Genomic DNA, 26468 nt, shown 5'->3' on the forward strand with positions numbered 1-26468 from the left:
ACAGTGCAACATTTTTCGGAACTTTATTGATAAAATGAGCACGATAAAGACTGACATTTTGCCTTCCATTTGTGACCCCTCTTAGCAAATGTCGTGAACTGCTTTCAGCCTGTGTTGCTTTCCTGTCTAACTGATGTAGTGTTACATATGAAGCTGACCACCAGCTCAGTGGACATTACTCCTTCATGATTACTGATGGATGGAATACAAATAGTAGCCCCTAGTATTCATACCATAGTCAATAGCTGTTTAGTAAATTGTACTGTTCCATCTTATTTTAAACACAATGTATTGGTGCCTCTTGTTGACAAAGAGACTAAATTTAGATTCCTCAATTTTAAATAATTTTAGACCCATATTTAAACTGCCATTTTCATTCAAGTATTGGAAAAAGTCATTTTTTTTCTCAGCTTTCCGCGTTCTTAACTAACAGCGACATTCTCGAGACTTACCAGTCAGGTTTCAGGGCACCCCATGGCACAGAATCAGCCCTCTTTAAGGTGTCCAATGACTTACTATTGGCTGTTGATTCTGGATCTTCGGCTAGACCCAAAATGCAGCCTTTGATGCCATCGATCACTCAGTCCTCTTGGATCGTCTAGAGAATGTGGTTGGTATTAAAGCTAATGACATAAGTTGTTTAGTTCCTACCTAAGAGAGAGGACTTTTTCCGTGAGGTTTGGTGGTTTTTCTTCTTCTTCAACACTTCTTCATCAGGGTTCCACTTTGGGCCTTGTCTTGTTCTCTTTGTATAGGATCAATTTTTCAAAAATTTTAACATTTCTTTTCACTTGTATGCTGATGACACCGAGTAATATCTGCTACTAAAATGTGATGAATCTCTAAATACAATCATTACTTATTTAGAGGATGCTCAAAAAACTTCCTTCAAATAAATCAAAGTAAAACTAAAGTTATCACAGTTGGTTTCCCAAATTCTATCAGTAATGTCGGTAATAATTAGGGCCCTGCTCAGCAAATGTGCGCACACATGTCAGAACTCGTGGTGTCATCTCTGATTAGTCTTTTAAGTTTGACAAGCAAATTAACAGTGTGGCAAAAGGCAGCTTCTTGCAGTTTAACTGAACTCTGTGCTTTGGTTTAAGGACTTGGAGAGAGTAATTCATACATTTATTTCTTCTCGTCTTGATGATTTTTATCACTTTATTTGGGTGTTAGTCAATCTTCCTTACCCAGTTTGCAGCAGGTCGTCTCCTGACTGCTACAAAGATGACAGAGTGTATTTTCACTGGCTACCAGTAAAATACAGACTACAGTTTAAAGTTTTATTATTTGTCTTTAATGTACTCAATGGTTTGGCACCACATTATACTTCAGATCTCCTTCACCCCTACTCCACCTTTAGGCCTTAGAGATCATCTGATCACTAATCATCCTGTGGTCTCCACTGCAGTTTAAGGGGAATCGTGCTTTTCCTGTGGCTGCCCCGGTCTATGAATAGTCTACCCTTTTATATTCGGTCTTTAAACACTGTTCATGTTTTTAAATCTCAATGAAAATCTTTTCTCATTAAGATATGGAGATGTTTAAAAGTAGTAGTGTCAAATTTTTATTATAGCCTTTTAATGGGTTGATAAGATGTGTTTATTTATTCCTAGTTTAAATGTTTTTTATTCTTAATTATTTTATTGCTTTTATTCTGAAGTTGTTTTTACTCTGTTATTATGTACAGCATATTGGTCAACATTTGCTATGTTTAAAAGTGTTTTACAAATAAAATATGACTGAAAATCTTTGACAACACCTTCTGACACATGCACTGCTTCAATAAACTGCAATGATTGGGCACATCAGCAACAATACTAGAGAAGTAGAAAATACCACAGTATGCGAAATTAAACGAACAAGTAAACGTGTCAAGTGTGAAGATTAAAAGACCTTCTCTTACCTCATTCCCTTTGCCTTCATTCGAAGATGACACCCAAGTATGCGAGAAGAATGTTTCACCAGTTTTGTTGTCTGTCACCTAAACATAAAAACAGAAACAATTTAAAGAGCTTGTCCCTCAAATCAAAACATTGTGCCTACTGATGTGTACAAACCTTTAATGGTTCAAACTTCAGCCCCTGTTGAAAATGCTACAGAAACACAGAATAAACCCCAGACCTCTCAAAAGGTGCCATTAATGAGGCTCTAGGACAGAGTTTTGTGTGGCAAAGAAATATATATATATATATTGAATGAAAAGAAAAAAAGCAGTGTTTTCTATAACTATTGATTCCAGGAAACAATTTTTGTTTTATAAGCTAAACACAGAAGCAGGAAGCCTTTGCCACATTTTGTGAGTAAGCGACGGAGTACAAACAAAAGCAAAGCATGCGACACAATTTGAGCAGTTGGTAACAGTTCCACAAAGACTCATTTTGGATGTTACTGGCATCAGAGAGCTAACAACGTTGCACTTCAAGTTACTTCAACTGGCAGGAGATTGGAGATTAAGAGGTCAAATAAAAGAAAGAATACTCCTTAAGGGGATGCCATCATTGGAGTCCTGAGGGGTTCTTGGTGCTTGGACAATTAATCTTTCTAATTTATATTAACATATGCTCACTGAGAAAATTATTAGGAATATTAATACTCTCAAAACTCTCCAATAACCCTATTTCTCAAAAAAAACAAAACAATACTCAGTCCAATCCAAGTTGGCAACTACAGGTCTGTCTTTCTCCTTTCTTTTCTTTCCAAAAACTTTAACATGTGGTTTCTGACCAGGTCTCTTCCTTCCATGTACAGAATGCTCTGGCTACAAGAGACACCACTTGACTGAGATGGCTCTACTAGCTGTGGTCGACCAGTTACAACTTGTCAGAGTTACTAACATTTCATCGGTCCTGATCCTGCCATATCTCTCCTTTGCCTTCAACACTGCCAACCACAATATTCTTCTTGTCAACCTCTCTGACCCTGGCATCATTGGGACTGCTCTCAGATGGTTTGAGTCCTACATCTCAGGCTGATCCTGCAGGGTGTCTTGGTGAAGAGAGTTGTCAAGGGCACACCGACATGCAGAGGTGTACCCCAAGGGTCAGTGCTAGGTCCTCTACTTTTCTCTCAGTACACCACCTCGCTAGGCTCCATCATCAAATCCCAGGGTTTCTCTTATTAGTGCTATGCGGATGATACGCAGCTGTACCCGTCATTGCCTCTGGAGGACAATATAGTATCAGCTAGAGTCTCTGCATGTCTTATTGATATCTCAACCTGAATGAAGGACCACCATCTGCAGCTCAACATGGCAAAAACTCTTGTGATCTCGGCCAGCCAGTCTGCTCATCTCCCCATCTCTGTGTAGTCACTGTCACTAACACCTGCCAAGTCAGTACGCAACCTTGGGGTGGTAATCGATGAGCAACTATCGTTTTCTGACCACACTTCTACCGTTTCTCGTTCATGCAGGTTCACGCTGTACAACATCCACACAATCAGACCTTATCTGACAGAGAATGCAGTACAAATTCTGGTTCAGGATTTGGTCTTGTCATATCTGTGGATGCATGTGCCATCAGGCCACTGCAGATGGTCCAGAATACAGCGGTCTGTCTTATATTTAACCAGCCGAGATGGGTACATGTCATTCCTCTCTTCAGGTCGCTATATCGGCTCCCTGTAGCAGCACACATTAAGTTCAAATCCTTGACGCTTGTCTACAGAGCAGTCAATGGGCCAGCACCTGAGTACATGGAGACACTGGTGAATCAGGTCTGCCAGGGAACAGAGTCTGGTGATGCCACCCCTGCGTGGCATCAAGTCTCAATCCCGACTCTTTTCCTGTGTAGTTCCCGGTTGGTGAAGCTGCCCACTTTTATCTGTACTGCTGACTCCCTCATTGTATTTAAGAAGCAATTTAAAACCCATCTGTTCTATGATTATGTCGACCTGATAGAGAAAAAAAACCTTTGCTCTGTGATATTTTATATTGTTAGTTAATCTGTTGTTTGATTAAGCTTAATTGCTGTATTGATTGTAATTTATGATTGTGAATTTATTAGTTATTACATCTTTTCACTTGTGGTAATCAACTTTTGTTACCTTTCCTTCAACACTTGCTGAACAAATAAGCCCGAGGATAAAAGAGTCAGCCAAGCAAATAAACGTTAATGTACAGTAAATGCAAAACAGCCTCAACACTTTGCATCATGAATTCCACAAGATGTTGTAAACATTCCTTTGAGATTCTGGTCCATATTGACCTGATTGCATCTGCAGTTTTCTTCAGATTTGTCAGCTGCACATTCATGCTGTGAGTCTCCTGTTCTACCACATCTCAAATGTGTTTCATTTGATTCAGAGACAGTGATTCGGAAGACCACTAAAGAGCACTGGACTTACTGTTCATGTTCATGGACACCAGTTTGAGATGACTTTTGCTTTGTGACATGGTGCATTATCATGCTGGAATTAGTCATCAGAAGATGGGGAAATTGTGGCCATGAAGGGATGAACATGGTCAGCAACAATACTCAAATAGGCTGTGACGTTCAAAGGATGATAGATTGGTATTAATAGGCCCAATGTGTGCACCATTATACTGCCACCACCAGTCTAGACTGTGGACACATGGCACGTTGGGTGCATGGATTCATGTTGATGGAAAAACTTCTGAGTGTACCATCTGTGTACCTCAACAGAACTCGACATTCATCAGGGCAAGCTGCATTTTTCCAGTCTTCAGCTGTCCAGTTTAGGTGTGCCTGTGCCTGCTGAAGCCTCAGCCTTCTGACTTTCATTGACAGGATAAGCACCCAATATGGTCTTCTGGTATTGTAGCCCATCGGCCTCAATGTTTGACATGTTGTGCTTTCCAAGATGCTTTTCTTCTCACCCCAGTGGCACAGAGTGGTTATCTGTGTTACCGTAGCCTTTTTGCCAGCTCAAACCAGTCTGCCCATTCTCCTCTGATCTTTCTCATCAACAAGGCGTTTCCATCCACAGAACTGCCGCTCTCTGGATGTTTTGTTTTATGCACCATTCTGAGTAAACTGTAGAGACTGATGTGTACGAAAATCCCAGGAGATCTGCAGTTACACAAAATACTCAGACTAGCCCAAATGTCAAAATCACTGAGATCACATTGTTTCCCCATTCTGGCGATTGATGTGAATATAAACTGAAGCTCCTGACCTGGATCTACAGGACAATATGCACTGCGTTGCTGTCACATGATTGGCCGATTAGACAATTGCATGGGTAAGCAGCTGTTCCTAATAATTTGCTCAGCGAGTGTACACTTTAAATTAGTTTAAACACTTGTGATATTTGCAAACATTGCTAGTCTGAATGAGATGAAGACAGCAAAAAAAAATGGAAAAGTTCTTGAAAACTTTGCATTTGCCAAAACTGAACTGCATTTTCCTACAGTTCTAAAAGTCCTACATTCAGACAAAAGGAACATTCAAATTTAATACAAGATGGGTGATGTGATCTTACATGAAGCAATTTCTGAAAATGATTTAGGAGTTCACATTGATGCAAAACAACTTAAGCGCTGGGCAGAAGTCATTAAGGAAGGAAATATCAGGTTCTTCTGAAAACACTTATGTTTGAATCAGGTGACAGACATTATGATCAGAGTATATGGTATAATGCACTAGTGAGAGCACATCTGAAGTTCGGTGTGCAGTTCGAGCCACAATAAGATAAAGAGTAAAGTGAAAAAATTCCACCGGGTTAGCTGCAAAGTGAAACTTGTACTCGAGGACACCGATGCATGTAAGGCGGGAGGCAGGAAACCCTTTCTTACAAACAGCCGTGGCAATCAGGAACACTACAGAATGAAACAAACCTCTCTTTGGACAGCAGGTCACAATTGATGACTACAGTTGTCGAATCCTGTTGCCTCCAAGGCAGTAAAGATGTACAACTAGGAATTGCAGGACTGATCACACAATTCTCTCGTTGACATTTCATCACATTTCCAAATCTTGGGTTGTACTGTGAACTTACCAAATTTTAGCAGCCAATCAAAGTTGATCATGCTGAACTAAGCTGCAGTCTCTGCCCATCTTTTTCATTTTACCAAATTGTTTTGGTACAACAAACATAACACATCAAATGGATGTCTGTGCTGGCTCCAAAGTTCAACAACCCTTTCCTGGTCTTCACCTAACACTCATTTTTCCTCCCTCCTTGCAGTACAAGTGTTCCCCACGGTTTGAGGGCATTGTACATACACTGTACCACCAATTGAGTGCTCATTGGCTGTTAACTCTGTCAGACGCAAAAGACCACCCTGGGGACTAGTGACTCACTGCAATGAAGATCAAACTATGTTGTCAAAGAGAGCATTATTTAACCGGCGAAAACGACAGTGTGCTCTGACCGCCTACAGCTTGCTGGGATGTTTTTTAGCATTACTAGGGGGCTTCCTCACTTCGCTCGCCAACCTCCCAGGCCTGCACTACACTCCAGCCACTTTGTGTCTCTGTCGCTCACATATGTGGATTTCACTTTCACCAAACAACAAATCTTTTAATTCTTGCGGATACGCCTCTTCATTGGGAAGAAACACTGCTTTTCCCTGATGGCAACATGAATTAGAAAATCTACAAGTCTCCGACTTAAAGTTTAAATCCGAACAATATATTCAATCTCTTTTCACTGCTCCATTATTTCACCGAGTAATAATTTCCATTTGCTTGCGCTAATGCAATCTTTACTATCAGTTTTTTGAGACTTTCAAATTTTAGTACTTTCACCATCTTTACCCTGCTCTGCATGTGTGTCACACCAATGTTTTTCAATTCTTCACAACTCTACTTTTTCATCTACTCTTTGTCTTTTATTTCCAGCCCAAATGGACATGAAAGTATCTCTCTGAAAAAGTCATGTCTCGTCCAAGGATTTTTTTTATTATAATAGAGAGATATAAAGGCTATGAATGAAAACATATAGAAAAAGTTGTGTAATGAAAGGATGGCTTTACTGATTTATGTGGTGCAACAGAATAAATCTTAATTCTTATCTGCATGGGATAAAGGAACAATTTAGTTACAAGATGACCAAGTGAGTTTAATAGATGGACCTCTCCTATTTGTCAAACCGGTGGCCTCATGTGAAGTAGCTCAAGATAACACACTGTGGGGAACAGCCCGGACACAGACAGGTAGACATCATATTTTCACTCAACACACGTTTATTCATATTATATACTGTGCACATACCCAGTGCCTCAGCACCAATCACCCCTTAAGTCCTGGCCACACGCACAATGCCTTTCTCAGTCTTTGGTCCGCCTCCACTCCTCTCCACCAAGCTTCGTCCTCTTCCACCCGACTCTCGCTCCTGACTGGAGGGAGGCGGCCCCTTTTATTCCCCCCGGAAGGACTCCAGGTGGATCCTGAGGGCTCATAGCCACACCCCTGTGTGGCGGAAGCTCCCATGGTGAAGCCGGAAGTCCACCGGGTGTCTTCAAGTATTGAGGGCCAACACTCCCAAGGCATTGGGGCGCCCCCTGGCGGTGACCACGGGCCCCTATAGGGTTGAGCTTCCAAGCTCCGTACCCGTGGTCCCCAAAGCCACCAGGGAGGACGCCCCCTCGTGTCCTGGAGGAGGCACAAGCCCTCCTCCACTCCTCCTGGGCGTCCCGGCCAGGCATGGACACCCGCCGGGCACCACAACACGTATAGAACAGGCAGGCCAGCCTGACATTATCACTTGTATGCCTTTTAATTTTATAGTTTACCTTTAATAATTGGAATTGGCAAAACAAGGGGTTTTTGAACCCAGACTCACTACCTCGACTACCCATCAATGTGTTCTCTCTCCAGCTGTGTGGCTGCTTGCTTTACATCGCATTTGCAGAACTGTCTCTACTCTTTCAACTCGATTCCTATGAAATGGTGCCCGTTCTCCTTAAGGCCCAATGCAAAGCACATTAACAGGCTAATTGGAAGTACCAAAAATTCAAACAAGATGTTATTCATTGCCTGCTTACTACTTTTGCACCTCTGGCATATTCAAACTTATCACTAGTTATGGATTAGTCAGCAAACATGACAAACAACAGCATGAGGGCTAATTGCTTGTTTTTTCTTTACACTGAAGCAAATAAGGCTGGAGCATAAAGGGTGAACGCGGCAATGCCATTTGTTATCTGCATGTGCACAACAAGCCTTCTTTAAAAAAAAAAAAAAAAAAAAATAGAAGACTATATGCATTAACCTGTGACCCGCTCGCCCTTTTGGTAAGTGTATGGCCCTTATCCTGCAATTGCTTCATCCCAAGTATGACATTAATCTGCAAACAGGTCCTCCAACTTACAGGGAAAACTTGGGGGTTTTTGACCAGAATGGCACTCTAGCCACCATAAAAAAAACTCACACTGTTCCAGTGTGGTGCTGAGGTGTCACCTGCTGCACTCGGGTCCAAATCCAGGTGGTTCGTTGTGTATTGGATGCGACAACACACTATCAAAACGTACTCCCAACTATACATACACACGTATACGTGCTGGGCGGTATACCGGTTCATACCGAAAACCGTTTTTTTATTTTTGTCACGATATGGATTTTTCTTATACCACAACACCAGTTTAAATTGCCTAAACAACATTCGGAATGTGGCACAGCAGGAAACTGTTTAAGGGGGCTCTTCTTCACTGCTACACCGCTAAACACATGCAATGGAGTACATGCGTTAGTGGAGGTATTGCGCGGTGAAAATGGACAGAGGACATTCCGAAACTGAAGCTGTAGCAGACGATAAAGTTGAACATGATGACACAGAAGAATTTTTGCTGGAAAAAGGAGTCACGTCTGTTGTCTGGAGATACTTTGGATTTAAAATGTCGGATGTGGACCATTATGTTCAAATGTGTGAATACTGTTTCTATACTACTGGCTAATACTGCAAGCCAAGTTGTACTTGTTTTATTTTTTTCAATTCTATGTAATGTACCTGGGTACTGTGTAATAGTGTGACGACATGTTGTATTTATTCTTGACATTTCCACTTTAATCTCAACGCTTATAAGAGAATAAAGTCGTCATGTCGAGTTTATTCTCGTAATTTGTTATTAAAGTAGAACATCATAAACTAAACTTCATCTTAAAATGAATATTTAATTTACTAGATTTTCTCAAACCCTGTCATAAGTTATGTAGCACATTAAATGCTTTGTGTTATGTTCCCGGAGCCATGTTAATCGCTACTGCTTCTTAAACTGACTTCCTCTTGCACTAAGTAGACACACATTCAGCACACAGAATACATTAATTTCATGATACGCCTGCTCCCTGAACATTTAGAATGGCAAGATAAATACTTGATATCATTTTCATGATGAAATGCATTAAAGCAAGTATTAATTCTGTGGGGGCACAGTGGTGTGGAGGTTGCACTGCTGCCTTGCAGGAAAGGGGTCCCGGTTATTCCCCACTTTGAATTTGCATGTTTATCTGGTGGATTTACTCGGCGTGCTTCAGTTTCCTTTCAAAGTCATGTAGGATGGCGGGTTTTGTTCTGCTATATTGACCCTGCTAGTGTATGTGTTGCTCGTATTCACCCTGCGATGTGCAGGCGCCCCGTTCAGGATTTGCTCCTGCCTTGCACACAATGCTTGCTGGGATGGGCGCAACCCTGAATGGATAGCATAATTAAACATGTATAATGAAGATTTTTTTTTTAAAGTTCTGAACACTCCATGGTCTAAGTTGATAACTAGTTTTAATTTCACAAGGACGTTTATCGTGTGGTGATTGGTTGGTTCTATTCAATAAGGGCGCACACAAAAAGGCGACCTTCAAAAGGGCGACCTCAATTGAGCACGGCAAATAAAGGCGTTTGTAGATAATTTAGTTGAAATGGCTCTGGAATATGTGAAGAGCAACAAAGGTGCAGATCTACTCGTAGTCGAAGGCTATACATTCAGAAAGGAGAAAACTATCAACGGGAAACACATCTGGAAATGCAATGAATATAGGATTGGAAAATGTTTGTCTCGCTGTCATACCAAAAACGGATTATTCATCAAGAGACCATCTACGCACAACCATGTTCCAGATGTGGTGAAGATCGATTTTGAAAACAACGAAATATAGAGAGCTTTAGAAATAGTTTGTTAGAAGTAGTTCGTTAGAAGTTCATGCATTAATTAATTGGATGTTTTAATATTCTTGCTTTCACCTTTTTATACGTTCAATCATTGCCTTTATCTAATAAATTTTCTGTAATAATTTTGTTGCGTTTGCCTTTATTCGCTGCGCCCAATTGACGTCACCCTTTTGAAGCACTCCTTTATTTATGCGCACAGTTTTTCGGCGCTCAATTGAGGTCGCCCTTTTGAAGCTCGCCTTTATTTACGCGCGCCTTTATTTGGCGCTCAATTGAGGTCGCCCTTTTGAAGATCGCTTTTATTTATGTGCGCTTTTATTCGCCGCGCCCAATTGAGGTCGCCCTTTTGAAGCTCGCCTTTATTTACGCGCGCCTTTATTTGGCGCTCAATTGAGGTCGCCCTTTTGAAGATCGCTTTTATTTATGTGCGCTTTTATTCGCCACGCCCAATTGAGGTCGCCCTTTTGAAGGTCGCCTTTTTGTGCGCGCCCTTATTGACGGATACCAGATTTTTTTTTTAAAGTTCTGAACACTCCATGGTCTAAGTTGATAACTAGTTTTAATTTCACAAGGACGTTTATCATGTGGTGATTGGTTATGTGGAGAAAGAAAAAGGAAGGATAGGAACTGGGGGTTTCGTACGTCAGACAGAGACATCCATTGAATTCTGTGTTCATGTCTCTGACCACCAGATCACGAACCCAACATTTACACAATATTTCAGTTAAACCTGAGCGATACCCATTCATACATCCAGTTTTTTTGGAGCCTCATCACACCTGCCATAAACTTCTATACACTGAACGTACACCTGGGGACCCCATACTGCGAGGGAGCAGCACTACCGCCACACTACCGTGCATGTTTAATACCTGCTTTAATGCATTCCATCCTGAAAATAATATCAAGTATTTATCTTAGCATTCTACATTTTCAGAGAGCAGGAATATCATGAAGTGAATGGATTCTGTGCAGAAATTGCTGCCTGCGCCTTCTCTTAGTGTAGAGGAAGTCAGTTTAAGAAGCGCGTAGCGATTAACAACTGGGTCGGGGAACACCACACAAAGCATTGAATGTGCTACATTAACTTATGACAGGATTTGAGAAAATCTAGTAAATTAAACATTGATTTTAGGAAGAAGTTTAGTTTACAACATTAAGCATCGAGATTAAAGTGAAAATGTCGAGAATAAAGTCAACATGTCGACTTTATTCTTGACATTTTTTTTTCTTCCCTGTGTCCGTATTTTTTTTTTTTCACTGTGGCCCTAATATGCTTCTGTAGGGCTATACCACAAACAGCATTATACATGCAAGTTGCAGTTTTATTATTTATGTATATAGCTTAGCTTGAAGCAAGGTCCATATTAATGCAGTTTGCCTTAATGATGGGTCAGTTGGTAAAGATGTCATCACCAAGTTGCACTTGTTTTATTTTATTTTTATTTGGTGAATACTGTGTAATGCACCTGGGCTTGAAGTCTTGAAGTAATAGTATTTTTACTGGAAGTTGCACTATTATTTACTTTATTGTTATTATTTATTAGTTTAAATAGTATGCAGTTTAATGATGGTGAAGTTCTTTAAAAAGTCACTTTAACGTGTCAGTGGACAGAGATTAACATTAACAGAAAGTGTAGTTGGTTTATAAAAAATATTTACTATTTATTCCTTTTCTAAGACATGTTCAGTGCAATACAACTTTTAATAAGCACCTCTGGATATTTTACTAAGTCTAAATACCTCTTTGGATGGTTGAAAATATGTTAGTTTAAGTTGTTTGCAAAATTTGTTCAATAAAAAGCTTCTATATTTTGACTGCATCTGTCATGCAATGTGATTCCTTCTCCATTAGTGCCATCCCCTTGAAAACTATCACTTTATGGGGCCATGCAAACCTGTGTTAATACTTGTGTGCACATTAAAATGATTTTTTGTACAGTGTACAATGCTCATGACAGTGGAACAGGTTATTCTTAGCCAGTAATTGCAGTGGAAAATGTGGTTAGCATCCACTCATGCATGGGAAAAAAATACCGTCAAATACCATGAAACCGGTATAATTTTGAAAAATACGTGATATAGAATTTTGCTCATACCACTCAGCACTAATTATGTATATATGTACATTTACTAGCTGTGTAAGCCCATGCTGTAAAAAAAAAAAAAAAAAGTCTGGGGTCCTAGAAACTATTGAAATTTTCAGAAAAAAATTGAAATGTCGAGATGTCATGAAATTGAAAGGAACTACTCTGGGAATCTCTCTCCTAGGAGGTTTTGTTTTGCCGACGTGCTCCCATTGCTGGTGTATTAGCGGCTAAGTAAGTTTCTGTTTCCTCAGAGGTGGAGCCCTTACCCCGACTCCACCTCTCACTTTCGGGCCACACAGACAGACACACACGTTTCCACGCATAGACGTTTATATATAAGATATTTACACACAGTATATTACCTTATATATAAATGTCTACGTGTATCTAGTGTATGTGTGTGTCTGTCCAGCCCGGAAGGGTGAGGCTACCTCAAGAAGCTCAAAGAGCCGGTAAGGCAGCCCTAAGTTAACAAGTCAGAAGAAGAAAGAAGTACGAGGCTACAGCATGAAGCTGAAAGAAAGCGACTCCATCGCCAAAGTAAAACTGCCAAGGAAAGAAAAATGAGAGAGAAACTCGCTTAGCCGCTGATAGACAGGGGGACGAGCACATCCACAAAACGAAACCACCGACTCTGCATTTCAATTTTTTTCTGACAATTTTTGACTTCCTGGCTTTGTTAGTAGCATATTTTGGGTCACCATCTCACCGCAGCATGATAAAGTGCCAGCCAGAGAGTCTTGAGATGTTTGATTGACTAGACAAACAAGACATGGCCGAAAGCAGTAGAGTCCAATCACCAAAAAAACTCGCCGTTGCAGTAAAGGTAGTCTCTCTTTGCTTGGAGGAATGTTAGACTCATTGACTTGATGTCTAATTCCCTGCATTTGTGTGAGTAACGATGCGCAAACAATGGCAAAAATGGCATTAACATCTGGCAAGAGAGCAACGCAAATGCACAAAGTGAAATAATCAGTGGACAATTTTTTGCATATGTTCTATTATTTTGAATTGTCCAAGGACAGATCCCTTCAGGACTCCAATGATGGCATCCCCTTGTTTTGTATTCTTCCTTTTATTTGACTTGTCGGACTCCGATTTTAGTGAAATTGAACTGGAGATCGAGATCGAAAGCGAAAGTGAGGTACTGGTATGAGCTGATCAGTCCCCAGCTGATTGCGCTGTTGAACATGTTCATGCAGCTGATGCGCTTATGGCAATGATTGCCTGGGATGACTGCCAGTTACAATGACAAGAGGTACAAACCAGATTGCGTCACACAACGACCTCTGCCACCGCCACCCATCCGTCGCATCCCCTGGGTAGCCACTGTAGACAGGAACGGCAAACATGCAGCAAGAGTGGCCACAGAACAAGCAACAGACATTTTAGATAGATAGATAGATAGATACAGATAGATAGATTCCACTGAACAGTATCATCTCCAGACAGAGGAGCAGCTTCAGCGACAGACTGCTGTCACTGTCCTGGTCCACTGACAGACTGAGAAGATCGTTCCTCCCCCAAACTATGCGACTCTTCAATTCCACCCGGGGGGGGTAAACGTTAACATTATATAAAGTTATTGTCTGTTTTTACCTGCATTATTATCAATCTTTAATTTAATATTGTTTTTTGTATCAGTAAGGTGCTGCTGGAGTATGTGAATTTCCCCTTGGGATTAATAAAGTATCTATCTATCTATCTATCTATCTACATTCTCTCTTCTACTGTACATATTTCAAACTAGACATAGTCAAGTCAAATTCTGTGCTCTGTTTCCAATTAAATTGTAAATTTCCTTCATCACCCAGCATTCTAGATTTTCTCTCATTGGCAAGTCTCTCTAGTCTTGGTATTGGATCAGGCCTACCGACTCTAAACAAGACAGCAAAGGCCAAATCCAACACTACACAGTCATGGCTCACAGTATGTGTCTGGCAGCCATTGGCACCAAGCTTGGGGGCAGGGGGAGACACGTTAACTAGGATTATTTTAACGCATTTATTTGCAAAAATATTTTACCTTATTTTACTCATCACAAATGACAAATACTGGAGTAAACAAAAAGTCTAAGTTCTTACTGCAGACAACACACAAGTCACAAGGCAGAAAGTGCTTCCAGGTTTGTAGGATCTGGAATTGCATTTACAGAAGCATCAATTTATGAGTTTACTGGCAGTTACAGTGGAATGGCGGTCTGAAATGTCTTTGGCCCACAAGTGCATTCTTTATCTCTGTAAATCATACTTTATGCCAGGGGTTTGACGAGTGTGCTGAGACATCCATCCAGCTGGAATGCTGGGACCAGTTTTGCTCCAGGGCTCTTATCTCATCCTAGTGTGGAATCCAACTGGAAAATGAACTCTTGTCCATTTTGACAACTTGCTCTCTCTTGCAGTTCCTCATTGCACCCTAGGCTTTCCATGAATCTGCATTTATTTTAGTATCCATAGTTTGCATTGTGATGATGGAACAGCACTGAAATTTGCATCAGAAACCTAAGAGGGTTTGTATAAGTGGGATTCACGATACACTGTCACCCCATCCAGTGCTAGCTCCTGCCCTGCCATTACCACAATGTGAATTAGCAGGTTTGAGAACGGCATACTGGGAACCACAGACGTATAGATTTTACACTGCATGAGGTGGGCTCGGCTACATTTACATGATGATTCTCTCTTTACAGTGGCACACATAAAACACACTTCACTTCAGACTTGTTGCAGCAGTAGACACCTCTGATTAAGGGTTTCATTAAAGACAGACATCCTAATAAAATGTCCTGAGACAGCGGCGCCATGCGAAGAGCTTTCTGAACCCCACAAACAAAGATATGCGGTTCAGAGTTGTCACTTTAACTGGCCTAATTCCAGTAGCCCACCTTATTGTACCCTCTTTGCGCCACACACTCCTCACAATGCATGCACTCTAGTGTGCCGACCCCCACAATACAGTTCCAAAAGCATACCTTGTCAATTTTTTCAATCGTATGGACAGAAACGTTCCCGATCTTAGTATCTGTTGTGCTTTCATTGTGATAGTTGGGTGGCAGATCTTCCAGATGAATGCCAGATCTCCTCTCAGCCACTTCTTCATCCATCTAGAAAAAGCATCAAAACACATCTGATCAGAAGGTACCATGATACCAAGCCAGAGCCCCGCTGCAGACATGTCAATGCCTGCAAATTTAATGGCAGATCTGCTACATCCCCTTCAGAAGGATGGGCCGAGATCCCAGTTTCGTTGATTTATTTTTCCTCTTTATAAATGTGCTTCTAATCTTTTTTTTTTTAAACTAATTACATATACAGAATACATACACACTATCATAAGTAATCAACTGTGTAAATAAAGAGACGGACATCTTTTGCATGATTTAGTTCTGCTGAGAGGTTTATTGTGGCTGGAAGGGAACAGCTCAAGACTTTATGCTTTCCTTACCTAATAAAATAAAGTTCTGTACAGTGGCAACTTATTTCATGTTGGTCAGACATGCAAGTAAGAATTTCACGGTTCTCTCTACATGTGGCAACACGCATACTACTTTGTATATATACACGCTTTTAATCACAAATAGACAGCATGAAAAATCTGCCACAGCACCCATAATATTTGCTTCAGGCCATTTTCGCACAAAGCTTTGATAGCTGGTTGAGCCTACAGATAACCAGAATAAATGGATGATTGCCTCTGAGACAGTTCTGTTAGATGTGTGCATTGGTCACAATGTGCTAATCGGCACAGCTTATCACACGGTACCCGCACAAACAAAGTGTCATTTTACAGTTGGCAGTCAGCCTAACCTGTGTGTCTGTGAAATCTGAAGGACCCAGAAGAAAGCCCCCTGGCACAACTACATGAAGGCATCGTCCAGACTAGGCTAGTATTTAAAATAAGGACTCTAGAGTTATAAGGTAGTAGTGGTAACTGCCATCATTTTGGAAGTAACGGACACCTTCATCCAAGGTGAATTACAAAGCAAACCATAATGCACCCAAAGAGTGACTAGAAAGTTCATAAGCAACAGAAAACAAAAGAGAGAACTGAAGCACCCCAGCATCTTTCATCTAGTGACGACCCCCCTAACGGTCCTGCCAGACTGTGAGTAAAGACACAGGTTTGTTTTCACATTTCATGTAGCCATTGAAATGCTGATAACATCTGTTGGATCTTATCCAGAACTCCTGTGTCCTCCAACATCCCAATCATGTGATATTGAGTTAAACACCACCCACTGGATCCAATTCAATGGTTGAATTGGGATAGTTTTGTGGATGCACAGATCCCAACAGTCACTCATATAGGGTCTAATTTATAGTCGTCAACATTATAAGAGACAGAAACTAAACTAGCGCTCTAAGTGTCGGTCTGGTGACAGACTGGTGTCCTATACAGGACTGGCCGCTTGTCTTATACCAAGTACTGTCCTGAAATGTATTGAGCAAGTTTAATTTAAAAAAAAAAAGGTCCTTAACACAGTTCACGATACCAGGCTACAGGTTACTTTTACTGAAATTTAAGGCATTTTCACATTTAGGTTTGTTTAAACCATTTTTTTTCGAACTCATTTCCCTAAAAGTCTGGTTCGTTTAGGCAGACGTGAACATGGAAGTCGTACTCTGGTGTGGACCAAACAACCAGACCAAGCCCCTTTGGTAATGGTGGTCTCAATGTGGTACCATGCGATCCCTGGAGTGGTTCACTTGAGATTTGAGTGTAATCTGATACGGGACTGATTTAACTACATTAAATTCTGTGCATTATGTGTGACATTTAGTTGTGTTGAGCGTCTGCTGTTGGTAATTGGGGAATCCCATTCATAGCATAATGAGTCGAGGATTAACATGGAGCATTAAAATCAACAAAAATATAAATTAAAATATATGCACACAGGTACAAATAATACAATTTGCATAAAACGACTTCGCTCAATCAGAGCGACATCCGATTTTGTCTCAAAGCCTCTCATTTTCAAGGTAAGACAGTGGTTTATTAAAATTGGTGTAAATGTACTTGTGATCAGGTCGATCAGAATAGATACAGAGGTGGCAAGAAATGAGACCTCTGGTCAAACGTCCTAATCTTACACCACGAATACACCACGTGTGCAGGTGGGCTAAGCTGAGACTGAAGGGGCACCTCTTAGAGTAGCAGGCAGATCATTCCACAGCACACCCTGACTAGAGCTGCCAATTAGCTGTGCATACTGCATTTCTGTTTGTCAGTCATTTGTACAGAAATATAAGTATCACATTAGTTTTAAACCCTTACTAGCCCTCCTCTATTCAGTTTCACTTCTCGGTATCCGGATGTGGCACTTGTGCCACCGCACTGCTGCCAGGCTGCTCTCCTGCGTACGGAAAAGTAATCTCAGATAAAGGAGCGTTTGAATTGTTAGATGGAAAGTTTTTCCCATCAGATTAGGCAGCCAGCACAGACTCCACTATAGAAAACCCAGGAGTGGGAAAGCAGCCAGTTGGCTGAGATCGTCAGGAATGTGACTTCATTTTTGACTTTCTCTTTTACAGTTTTAATCTCCACTGTTCACAACTGGCCATCATTCATCAGTTAATTAGTGGACAGATATTAAGGTTTCTATTTATGTTTAATCAGTCTCTACCTCGATCTTTGTCTGTTTTAACAAATCAGCATTTATATGTACTGTATACCAGTTCTGTGTTTATTAATTAGTAAAATTTATACTTGCATTTTACCTCAGAATTGTTCACAGAGCTGTATGCCTCCATGCAGTGAAGAGCGCTGTACACAAAATAAGTTGTATTGTGTAATATTTTTAAAAACCATAAAATCCAATTAAAGGCTCTTAGGATGCTGGACAGAAAGGTTTGATTTTTTGATGTTGTTGATTTACAAAACTAGGTGAAACATTCTATTACTTATTTGGGTTGTGCAAGTTTTTACTTATTTATATATTTTTCTTTGCTATTTAATTCTCTCTTTTACTCCCTGTAAAATACTTTGAGCCATAATGTTTGTATGAAAATGTGCTATTATAAAAATATAACATAAAAATGTTCCTCTAACTGTTCCTCTTCAGAGCCCATAAAGTTCAGTCTTAAGTAAGCAGAGTGCTTTTGTAGAGTTCCTTGCCAGTAGTTTCTGAGGAAAAACAAAACTAAAGCGTGGATGTGAGGGTTGGCAAGGAACGTAGAAATGAATCCTTTGCTTGCCTCCGGCCTCTCTTGCTCAACGTTTCCCTTGGAGCCCCTTCACTGAAACAAATTCCACATTAAAGCGTTCTCACAACCTTCACACAGATCACAAATGCTCTTTATTTTGTCGGATTCTTCTTTACTTTCTGTCACTGAAAGTCACTATTTCCAAAGCATTTTGGTCACACACTCCACTCCTACAAGGTGAACTCCTGTATTTGTAGTGGATATCTAATCCAATATATGGGGGCAACAGGCTCAGACTTGGCCATATATTTTTTCTTTTTTCCATTCCGTCATGGTATGTAAAACACAAGACATCAGAGAGACAAACCTCTGTTCTGTTTGTAAGATCTAAAACATGCCCGTTCCTTATTCCTCGTTGCTGCATTGTATACATTGTGAATGAGCATTCATTAGTTGTCAGTTCTCCTGCACAGAAACCTGCCCTACAACTAACAGCCATGTCACATTAGATGACTTTTCCAGTAATTTTCACTCATAGCCTTCATTTCCATAATCTTAACAAGTTGGGGGCAGTCTGCAGTACGTTCTCATAAAGGTCAGTTATGTAATGTGACATACCCAGCAACTCAGAAATGTTTTGTCTCTAGTCATGGGATGGGCTCTGTATGCATGAGAGCTGACAACCAATGAATGCTCATCTGGGAGAGCAATGCATATTAATGCACCTAAAAGAATGAGGAACGTGCATGGTGTGGACCTCACTAACGGAAAAAAAGCTCATCTGTGTGGTGTCTCATGTTTTATGTACCACCACAGAATGGACAAAATAAGAAGAACTGCTGACACTGCGACTAAACTCGTCGTAGCTGTTAACCCTTCGTATAGCTCTTGCCTCATCAGGCAGCACGCTATTGACCATCACGCAAAGGGGCGAGCACAACTGTGCTAGAAGAACAGTTAATAAGCCATGGCCCAGTTGGACAAACTTACATGGTCCAGCAACAAGACATGTCCCACCATTATATTATGACATCGGCTTAAAGACAAAATCAAACTTGTCAATCCATGACGTCTCATAGATTAGTGGGATAGTCGCTCGGCATGCCACATTATTCAACTGGCTTCAAAGAAGCACATCTCCGACTGGCTCCGACTAGTTAAGTTTATGTAAATGAAGTCTGGATGATCACTGGCAAAGTCGCAGAACATGACACGGCCTTTAAGCAACTTCAAGTATATCAAGAACACAACGGTGGCACAGGTCGCAATGACATGAAATGGCGACTAGAAAATTGCACTAGAAAACCTAAATTGCAATTACTAATTCTGAAGACAATATGATCCCACCTGGCTGGGGGGCTTGGAGCCATAACAAAAAAATAATGTGAAAGAAAAAGTAAAACATAAGGAGTAGCGAAATGTACCTTTGGGCCAAATTTCAATCAAGTTTGTGGCCTGAAAAACAACAAACCTAACAGCAGACTGAACTTTATAAAGGTTTCCCATAGCTTAACCAATAGGAACATATTGCAATGGAGACAAAACTTCAAGTTGAGCTTTAACGGATTTAAACATTTCAGGGATCCGTCAGCACAACTTGACCACTTTTGTAGTGCCGTGTTGTGTTGGAATACGAGTCTGCAAACATGGAAGCTCAAAAGCTAATCCGAAGTGACGTGTGGCAAACTTATTAGCCCTGAAAACAAAAGATTTTCAGCAAAATCGCTCCAGTCAGTTTTTATCCACAGAGGTAATGGTTTTTGCCTTTTTCCGTCCCCCATACAATTACAGGAATTACTAGGAGGGCTGATGAAGGAGATCATAAACTCCCTTCACAAGACTCATTATGCCATTACACTCCACATGATGAAATATTAGCCTGTTTTACTGCTAAACCTCACAGCTTTACGTTGGGAATGTTGTGTGCTAGACACGGAGTTTTTGGTGCGAGTTTCTGCTCATGACTCATCAGTCACTGTTTTTTAGTAAGAAGGATGTTGCAATGCCCGTTTCTCTGCCGCACATGCAGACATTTCTGGTTGGATCTTAAATTACGGACTCCAGTGAGTCAGCATGTGCAGCCTTTCACTGTGTTCTGCGATCAAATCCCTGCCTGGTCGGTGTCTGAGCAGCCTCTCCTTGTGTCTGTCTGGGTGTTCGGCTTGTAGTTCAGGGGCTTTCTAGGCCGAGTACCTTAAAATGGTCAATCCAGGGTTGCTGCCTGATGTTGTCTGGATTAGCTTTTGTGCTGAAACATGAAATCAATGAAATTTATAGCTTAGGGACATACTAGGCTTGCTGCTAGTGTGTGCAAAATCTGTATACATTTTGCATGTTTACTAAATTAAAAACAGCAAAAACTGTTGTCTCACATTTCTCTCTTTAACTGTCCTCCTTCAGGGTTTATAAATTCTAATTTATCAAGGAGGGAGAGCTGCCATGGCGGCCATTAAAGCACAGAGAGACTGGTCTGCTACATGCAGCATGGGATTGGGTAATGTCAGTTGATGTGGAAAAGCAACTTAGAATGCCATCTCACATCACACAGACCACACTGAGATACAACATCTTTATCAGTTCAGATGCCACAAAACAGCTCATCCTGGTCGAGCTTACGTTTCCATGGGAGGAGAGGATGGAGGAGGCCAGAGAGAGGAAGAAGGCAAAATACCAGGAGCTGGTTGAGGGTTGTCAATGGTGAGGATGAAGAACAAGGTGCTTGCCTGTACAGGTGGGGTGCAGGTGGTTTGCAGAGCAATCCCTGTGTAAGGCCTACGGAAGCCCTGGCATCATCAGAGTGAGCTGGGCAAGAGCCATCAGGAATAACTTGGAGGCTGCAGAGGATAGCCTCCCGCTGGCTCTGGCTGAAATGAGGAAAGCCGTGGAGCTGTAGTAAGTCACTTGGACACAGGCCGAGACCTGATCAACCTCACTTGGGTTGCCTGGAAGAGGGTGCATAATAGTTTGAAAGACCCAAAACACCCAATGACGCCAGGTTCTATCATGGATGATGTGTCCAAGTACATGCATGAAATGATGTATCATGTAACTAAGCCAAAGAACGCTCCACAGTACATGCAGTAAATACTGTAATATTCCAACTATCCATCCATCGATCCATCCAACTTCGAAACTCAGCTTTTCCATGACAGCAGAGCTCGAGTCGGTCTTGGCAGTGTTAGGTAACAGACAGTAGCCAACCCTGCAGCTGTCCATCACTATAGCAAGGAAATTGAGCTGTACGGCAGAACACCGCAAAAAGCAAAACACGCCAAGAAAGTGTCAGCCTCCACAAAGGTATGGACTAAAAGCTTGTGACAGCTACACCACCATTCCTCCCATGTAACACTTTAATAAATAACCAACAAAATAACACAAATTATTTCATCCATGACTTCTGTCTACATTAAAAAGTTAATGCAGGGCTCTATCCAATGTACAGTTTAATGTTGGTGGACTTAAGGCAGTTTTCAAACAGAATTTCAGTGAAGTTATTAAACACTTTTCCCTTCATCTCCATTTTCTTATGTTTGTTCTCTGAACAGGCTTTGACAAAAGTGATTTGTACCTCTGTTTTTAAAGGCAATGCCTGTGCTCCTAACAGTGGCTGACATGCAGTTGGAACTGCGATTAAAGATTTAGTGCGGCTCTGATAATGTAGTCTGCAGTCTATCCAGTACGGGACCATGATGGGAAAGAGCCCATCCCAGAAGCAAGGAGTGGAATACAAACAAATTCAGTTTGGCACACCTCTCTGCTTTAGAGCCATCAGCCACCATAAACAAATCTCACAGTTCCAGTGTGGTGCTGAGGTGTCGCCCGCTGTACTCGGGTCCCAATCCAGGTAGTTTGACGTGTGGTGGGTGCGCCAATACGCTCTCAGCACGTGCTCCCTGCCATCTGCCCATTCATGTGCACTACCTCCTGAACTTTTTGATGCAGGTCTCAAATCGGTTATTCATTGATGATGTGCAGCATTATTAGGAGATGAAGCCTTTTCATGACAGTGGAAGCAGAAATCAGCTTAAGACAGGAGGACCATCCACTCCAGCATCAGCAGATCATTGTTGATTACTTCTATTTACGTGATTCGTTGTAATACGGGCAGCACAGGGGTGCAGTGCTAGTGCTGCTGCCTTATAATAAAGAGGTTGCTCTCTGCGTGGAGTCTGCATGTTCTCCCTGTGTCTGTGTGGGTGTCCTCCCGCAATCCAAAAACATGCAGGTTAGGTGAATTGGCATTGCTAAACTGGTCCTAGTGAGACTGTGTGTGTGTTCGCCCACTGATGGGCTGGCACCTAGTCCAGGTTATATGTTATATGCCTGACTTGTGTTTGACAATTACAGCTTCCCTGTTACCCTGCCCTGGATACACGGGATTCAAAATGGATGGATATATAGTTTAAACACTCATGTCCTGCAAATTAAAGTCTCCCATTTGTATTCACCTCTAAATCTCATTATTTTGTATGTGTGTGTACAGTAAATCCTAGTTAAGTTTTGCAAAGTAATCATTCCTGCATAACGTCCTGTTTAATACACCCAAACTGCGCAGACCCCAAACTGTCACTTGGCTGAACTAGATTTAGCTCGGGAGCTGTCCCCGGTCAGGTCTACAACCCAAAGCGTGGAGATTTACGGCCAGGATTTACAGCCACTTCCAAGCGTCTGGCTACAATGGTTTCCCCTGTTCCGCAGAAGTGCCCTCTCAAGGGGATCGGCCCAGAACCTCATGCTTTCCGACTCATTTCGACAGTCTTGTTTATTGTGCGCCGATCAAAGAGTTCACCCCTCCGCCGCTCCCCCTTTTCTCGCCACATAGAATAACAAGTACTTGAATTTCTTCAGTTGTGCCTCTTAACAGGTAAAGTCGAAACGCCCCAACCCCCCCCCCCCCCCCTCCCCAAAAGCCAACGCGACATACAGTATATATATGCAAGCCCGGCTGATTTCACTCTTGTCCGTACCTGATGTGCCGCCTCCTTCAATTTGTGCTGCGTGTCTCCCATCAGTTCCTCCACTTCACGAAACATGTCGTCCAGAGTGGCTTCGGGATTCGGGCTGATCTCCTGTATCCAGGCTGTGCCTGGGGTCTGTTCGGGGGTGGTGGGCGCCCCGATGACGGTCCCCAACAAACAGAGCAGTAGAGGCACTATGTAGAACTGCATCGTCGGTGGCGAATCGGACATCACCTCGCTACAAAGACGGCACGACTGCCTTCTGGTGCCTTCCAGCTGCAAGTGAAAAAAAAGCCGGAAAGAGAAAAGAACTTTAACAGTCGAGAAGCCGCCAGCCCTCGCCAGCCAACTGATTGGTAGTCAACTTCGTTACGACGACGGCATTCGCCGCAGAATGTGCGCGTGCTGCTCGACTGCAGTATTCGCCGCGGGCTGGTGGCGACTGTAGGAATTATTGGCAAATTAAAACATATAACAACATCCAAATCAGGATGTTCACTTTCATGATCAACAGTATACTTTAACACATGTGACAAAAGGCTACAGTATAAATAATAGGATTTAAATAAATTAAAGCGTTAATCAGGCACTAGGAAGTTATGTTAACACCCCCGCTGTGAAAAAAAGTTCAATTTAGCAGGTTAAAGGCTCGTTTTTGAGGGGATTACAGCAGGTGCCCAATACAATTTTAAAATGATTAAAATAAAACCTCTAATGGTTTGGCACTCAGTTTGTAGTTGCTGTATTACAACTCCAAAATCCACCCACCCATCCATCCATCTTCCCAACCCGCTGATCTAGGATGGGGTCGTGAGGGCAGTTGGTGCCAATCCCAGCAATCACCGGGCGCATGGCAGGAACAATCTCTGGACGGGGCAGGGTAAAAACACACATACGCGATCCAATCCACCCAACACGTATGTCTTTAAAACCAGAGCACTACTTAAAAAGTCTCAGCTCAAATATTTTCTCCGATCGGTGTTTGCGGGGATTTTGGAATTAATGAATGGTCAGAAATTGCTGGTTTCGATGAATGATAAGTTTCCACTTTGTTTTAACAGATCTGTATGTTTTCGTGTACTCATTTTGTATGATGCAATTTGTAAAATTTAGACTTGTATTTTACTCGAGATCCTGTCCCAGCGCTCTGCGCCTGCACTCGGTGAAGAGCGCTATACAATTGTGAATTTCCGATTGGGATTAATAAAGTATCTATCTATCTATCTATCTATCTATCTATCTACAAATATAAACTGAATTGAATTTTGCACAGCCTTTCCCGAGTTCTTCATTTCCTCCCGCATCTCGAAGACTTCCATTTTAGTTAATTGCTGACACACATCTGTTTGCATACACTCAGCTATGGGCTGGTGCCCCTGTCCAAGACTTGTTTCTTGTTTTCCGCCCGATACTGCCGACACTGGCCCTGGACCGGATTAAGCGGCTTCGATTATTGATGGACAGTTGCTGGACAATTCTTCCCTCTGGAGTAACTTGAAATCCCATATTCCCACGCGCGCGCACACCCGACAGACAGTTCAGCCCAGGGAGCCGTCTCGGCAGCTACACAATTCTTCGTGTCTCAGAATGGCAAGTGCCCACGACGGAGCTCAACAAGCCAAGAACTGGACGAACCGACCACGAAAAGACATTAATAACTTAGATTGTGTATTTTTTTAAAATAAAATTGTCTTGTCAAACTACTGAGGGACAGTGGAACTTCAATGAATGCCCATTTTCGATCGGTTCTGGTTTAATGCTTGACCAGGGCTGCCAATTCAACTTTATTATTTTGTGAATCTCTGCGATTAAAAAAAAGGGAGTATTAAAAGGACATCATGCTGTCTGGGGTGAGCAGCTGTAATTGCGTAATTTAAACGGGGCTTTGTTTATTTCCTTGCAAAAGCAAAGATTGAATTTCATGGCTAAACTACCAGGTTCCTCCTGCTCTTACACTCAGCAGCATTAGCAAGGCCAGAAATGAGAAAGCGGGAGGGTTTTGATTAAACTGGCTGGACTTCTGTTCTGGACCTCTTCTCAAATTTCTCTGCTAATAACGTGTGTTTACCAACTGCTGTGACTGGATCCCTTCTGTGATGTGACGCATACATTTATGTCATCAGTTGGTAAAAATCCAATTTTAGCACCTTGGTGAACATAAAAGATGCAGTGAAATCTTGTTCAGACTTGTCAGATATACAGAAAAAATAAGTGGCTTTGATTAACTTTAGATCCGCTTTCATGTTCTGTAATAATATAACAGCAGTGGACTCCATTAACTTATTTGGTGTCGTTGAAGTTTCACATTTTAAGCCGCACTCTTATATAGGGATCACGCTTGGCCTTAAATGAGATCAGTCCTAAAAAAAGAGTCCTTGTTCAAAGCATCACCAACACCTTGTCTATGGCAAGAAGGCAGTGCATCATATTTGGCGCAATGTCTAGAATTACTTTTAGATGTTCCAGAATTAGTATAATAAATAAGATGTCCATCCTAGAATTGTGACTCATCTGCTTTAGAACTGTCCAACGGCCACTGCTTTATCCCTCAGACATATTAGGTCATTAAAATAATGCAAACATCATGCAATACACAACATCATTCTATGAAAGCAGTCTAATTGTCCCACTTCACTGGAAAAACATCGGAACGTCCCGTTTGTTAGGGTGCAAGGAAAATTGATTAACGTAGTTTTTGTAAAGTGGCTCCTCCATTTACGATTAATAACAGGGTGGGCTGTCATATAAGGAGGGCATGACACTAGGTAATGTATGTATTTATTGAATTCACTAGGCATGATAACTTTAGTTATTCAATTTTGCTACCAATGAGATTGTTTATTTATACATCACAGTACAAGTAGGGTTGCCAGGTTGCAGGAATCCCCCATTATTATGGGGAAATCAAGGCCATGGGCAGGTCTGGATTAAGACCTTTAGAGGCTCTAAACACTTAAAAAGATTTTGGTGCCGCCATATACATGATTTGCACTCACTCTTTGTGGACGACTGAGTGGGACAGCAGACATGACCAAGACAAGGATCATGTGAGCCTCGGTGGACCGTGTGGCAGTTACCAGATTCCAGTGTTGTTGTAATATATATCATTAACCTCTATTATTAGTATATTATTATTTTGAGTATTGTATATAAGAATTTGAGTATTGTATATATTGTGAAGGATGGCCAGACCATTACCTGGCTAC

At 41.6% G+C, this 26468-nt stretch overlaps 1 protein-coding gene across 1 annotated transcript in view; it reads right to left on the reverse strand.

The window, feature by feature from the left end:
* LOC114645969 (dickkopf-related protein 3-like) overlaps positions 1-26468 on the reverse strand; it is a 165626-nt gene that overhangs the window by 68208 nt on the left and 70950 nt on the right. Inside the window, exons 3-5 of the mRNA XM_028793914.2 lie at positions 23272-23538; positions 15133-15264; positions 1910-1987 (exon numbers count right to left, since the gene is read on the reverse strand). Coding sequence (XP_028649747.2) covers positions 1910-1987; positions 15133-15264; positions 23272-23493 — 432 coding nt within the window. The 5' untranslated portion in view covers positions 23494-23538. The remainder of the gene's footprint in view (positions 1-1909; positions 1988-15132; positions 15265-23271; positions 23539-26468) is intronic.

The sequence above is a fragment of the Erpetoichthys calabaricus genome, chromosome 2, assembly GCF_900747795.2.
Source record: "Erpetoichthys calabaricus chromosome 2, fErpCal1.3, whole genome shotgun sequence".
Lineage (NCBI taxonomy): Eukaryota > Metazoa > Chordata > Cladistia > Polypteriformes > Polypteridae > Erpetoichthys > Erpetoichthys calabaricus.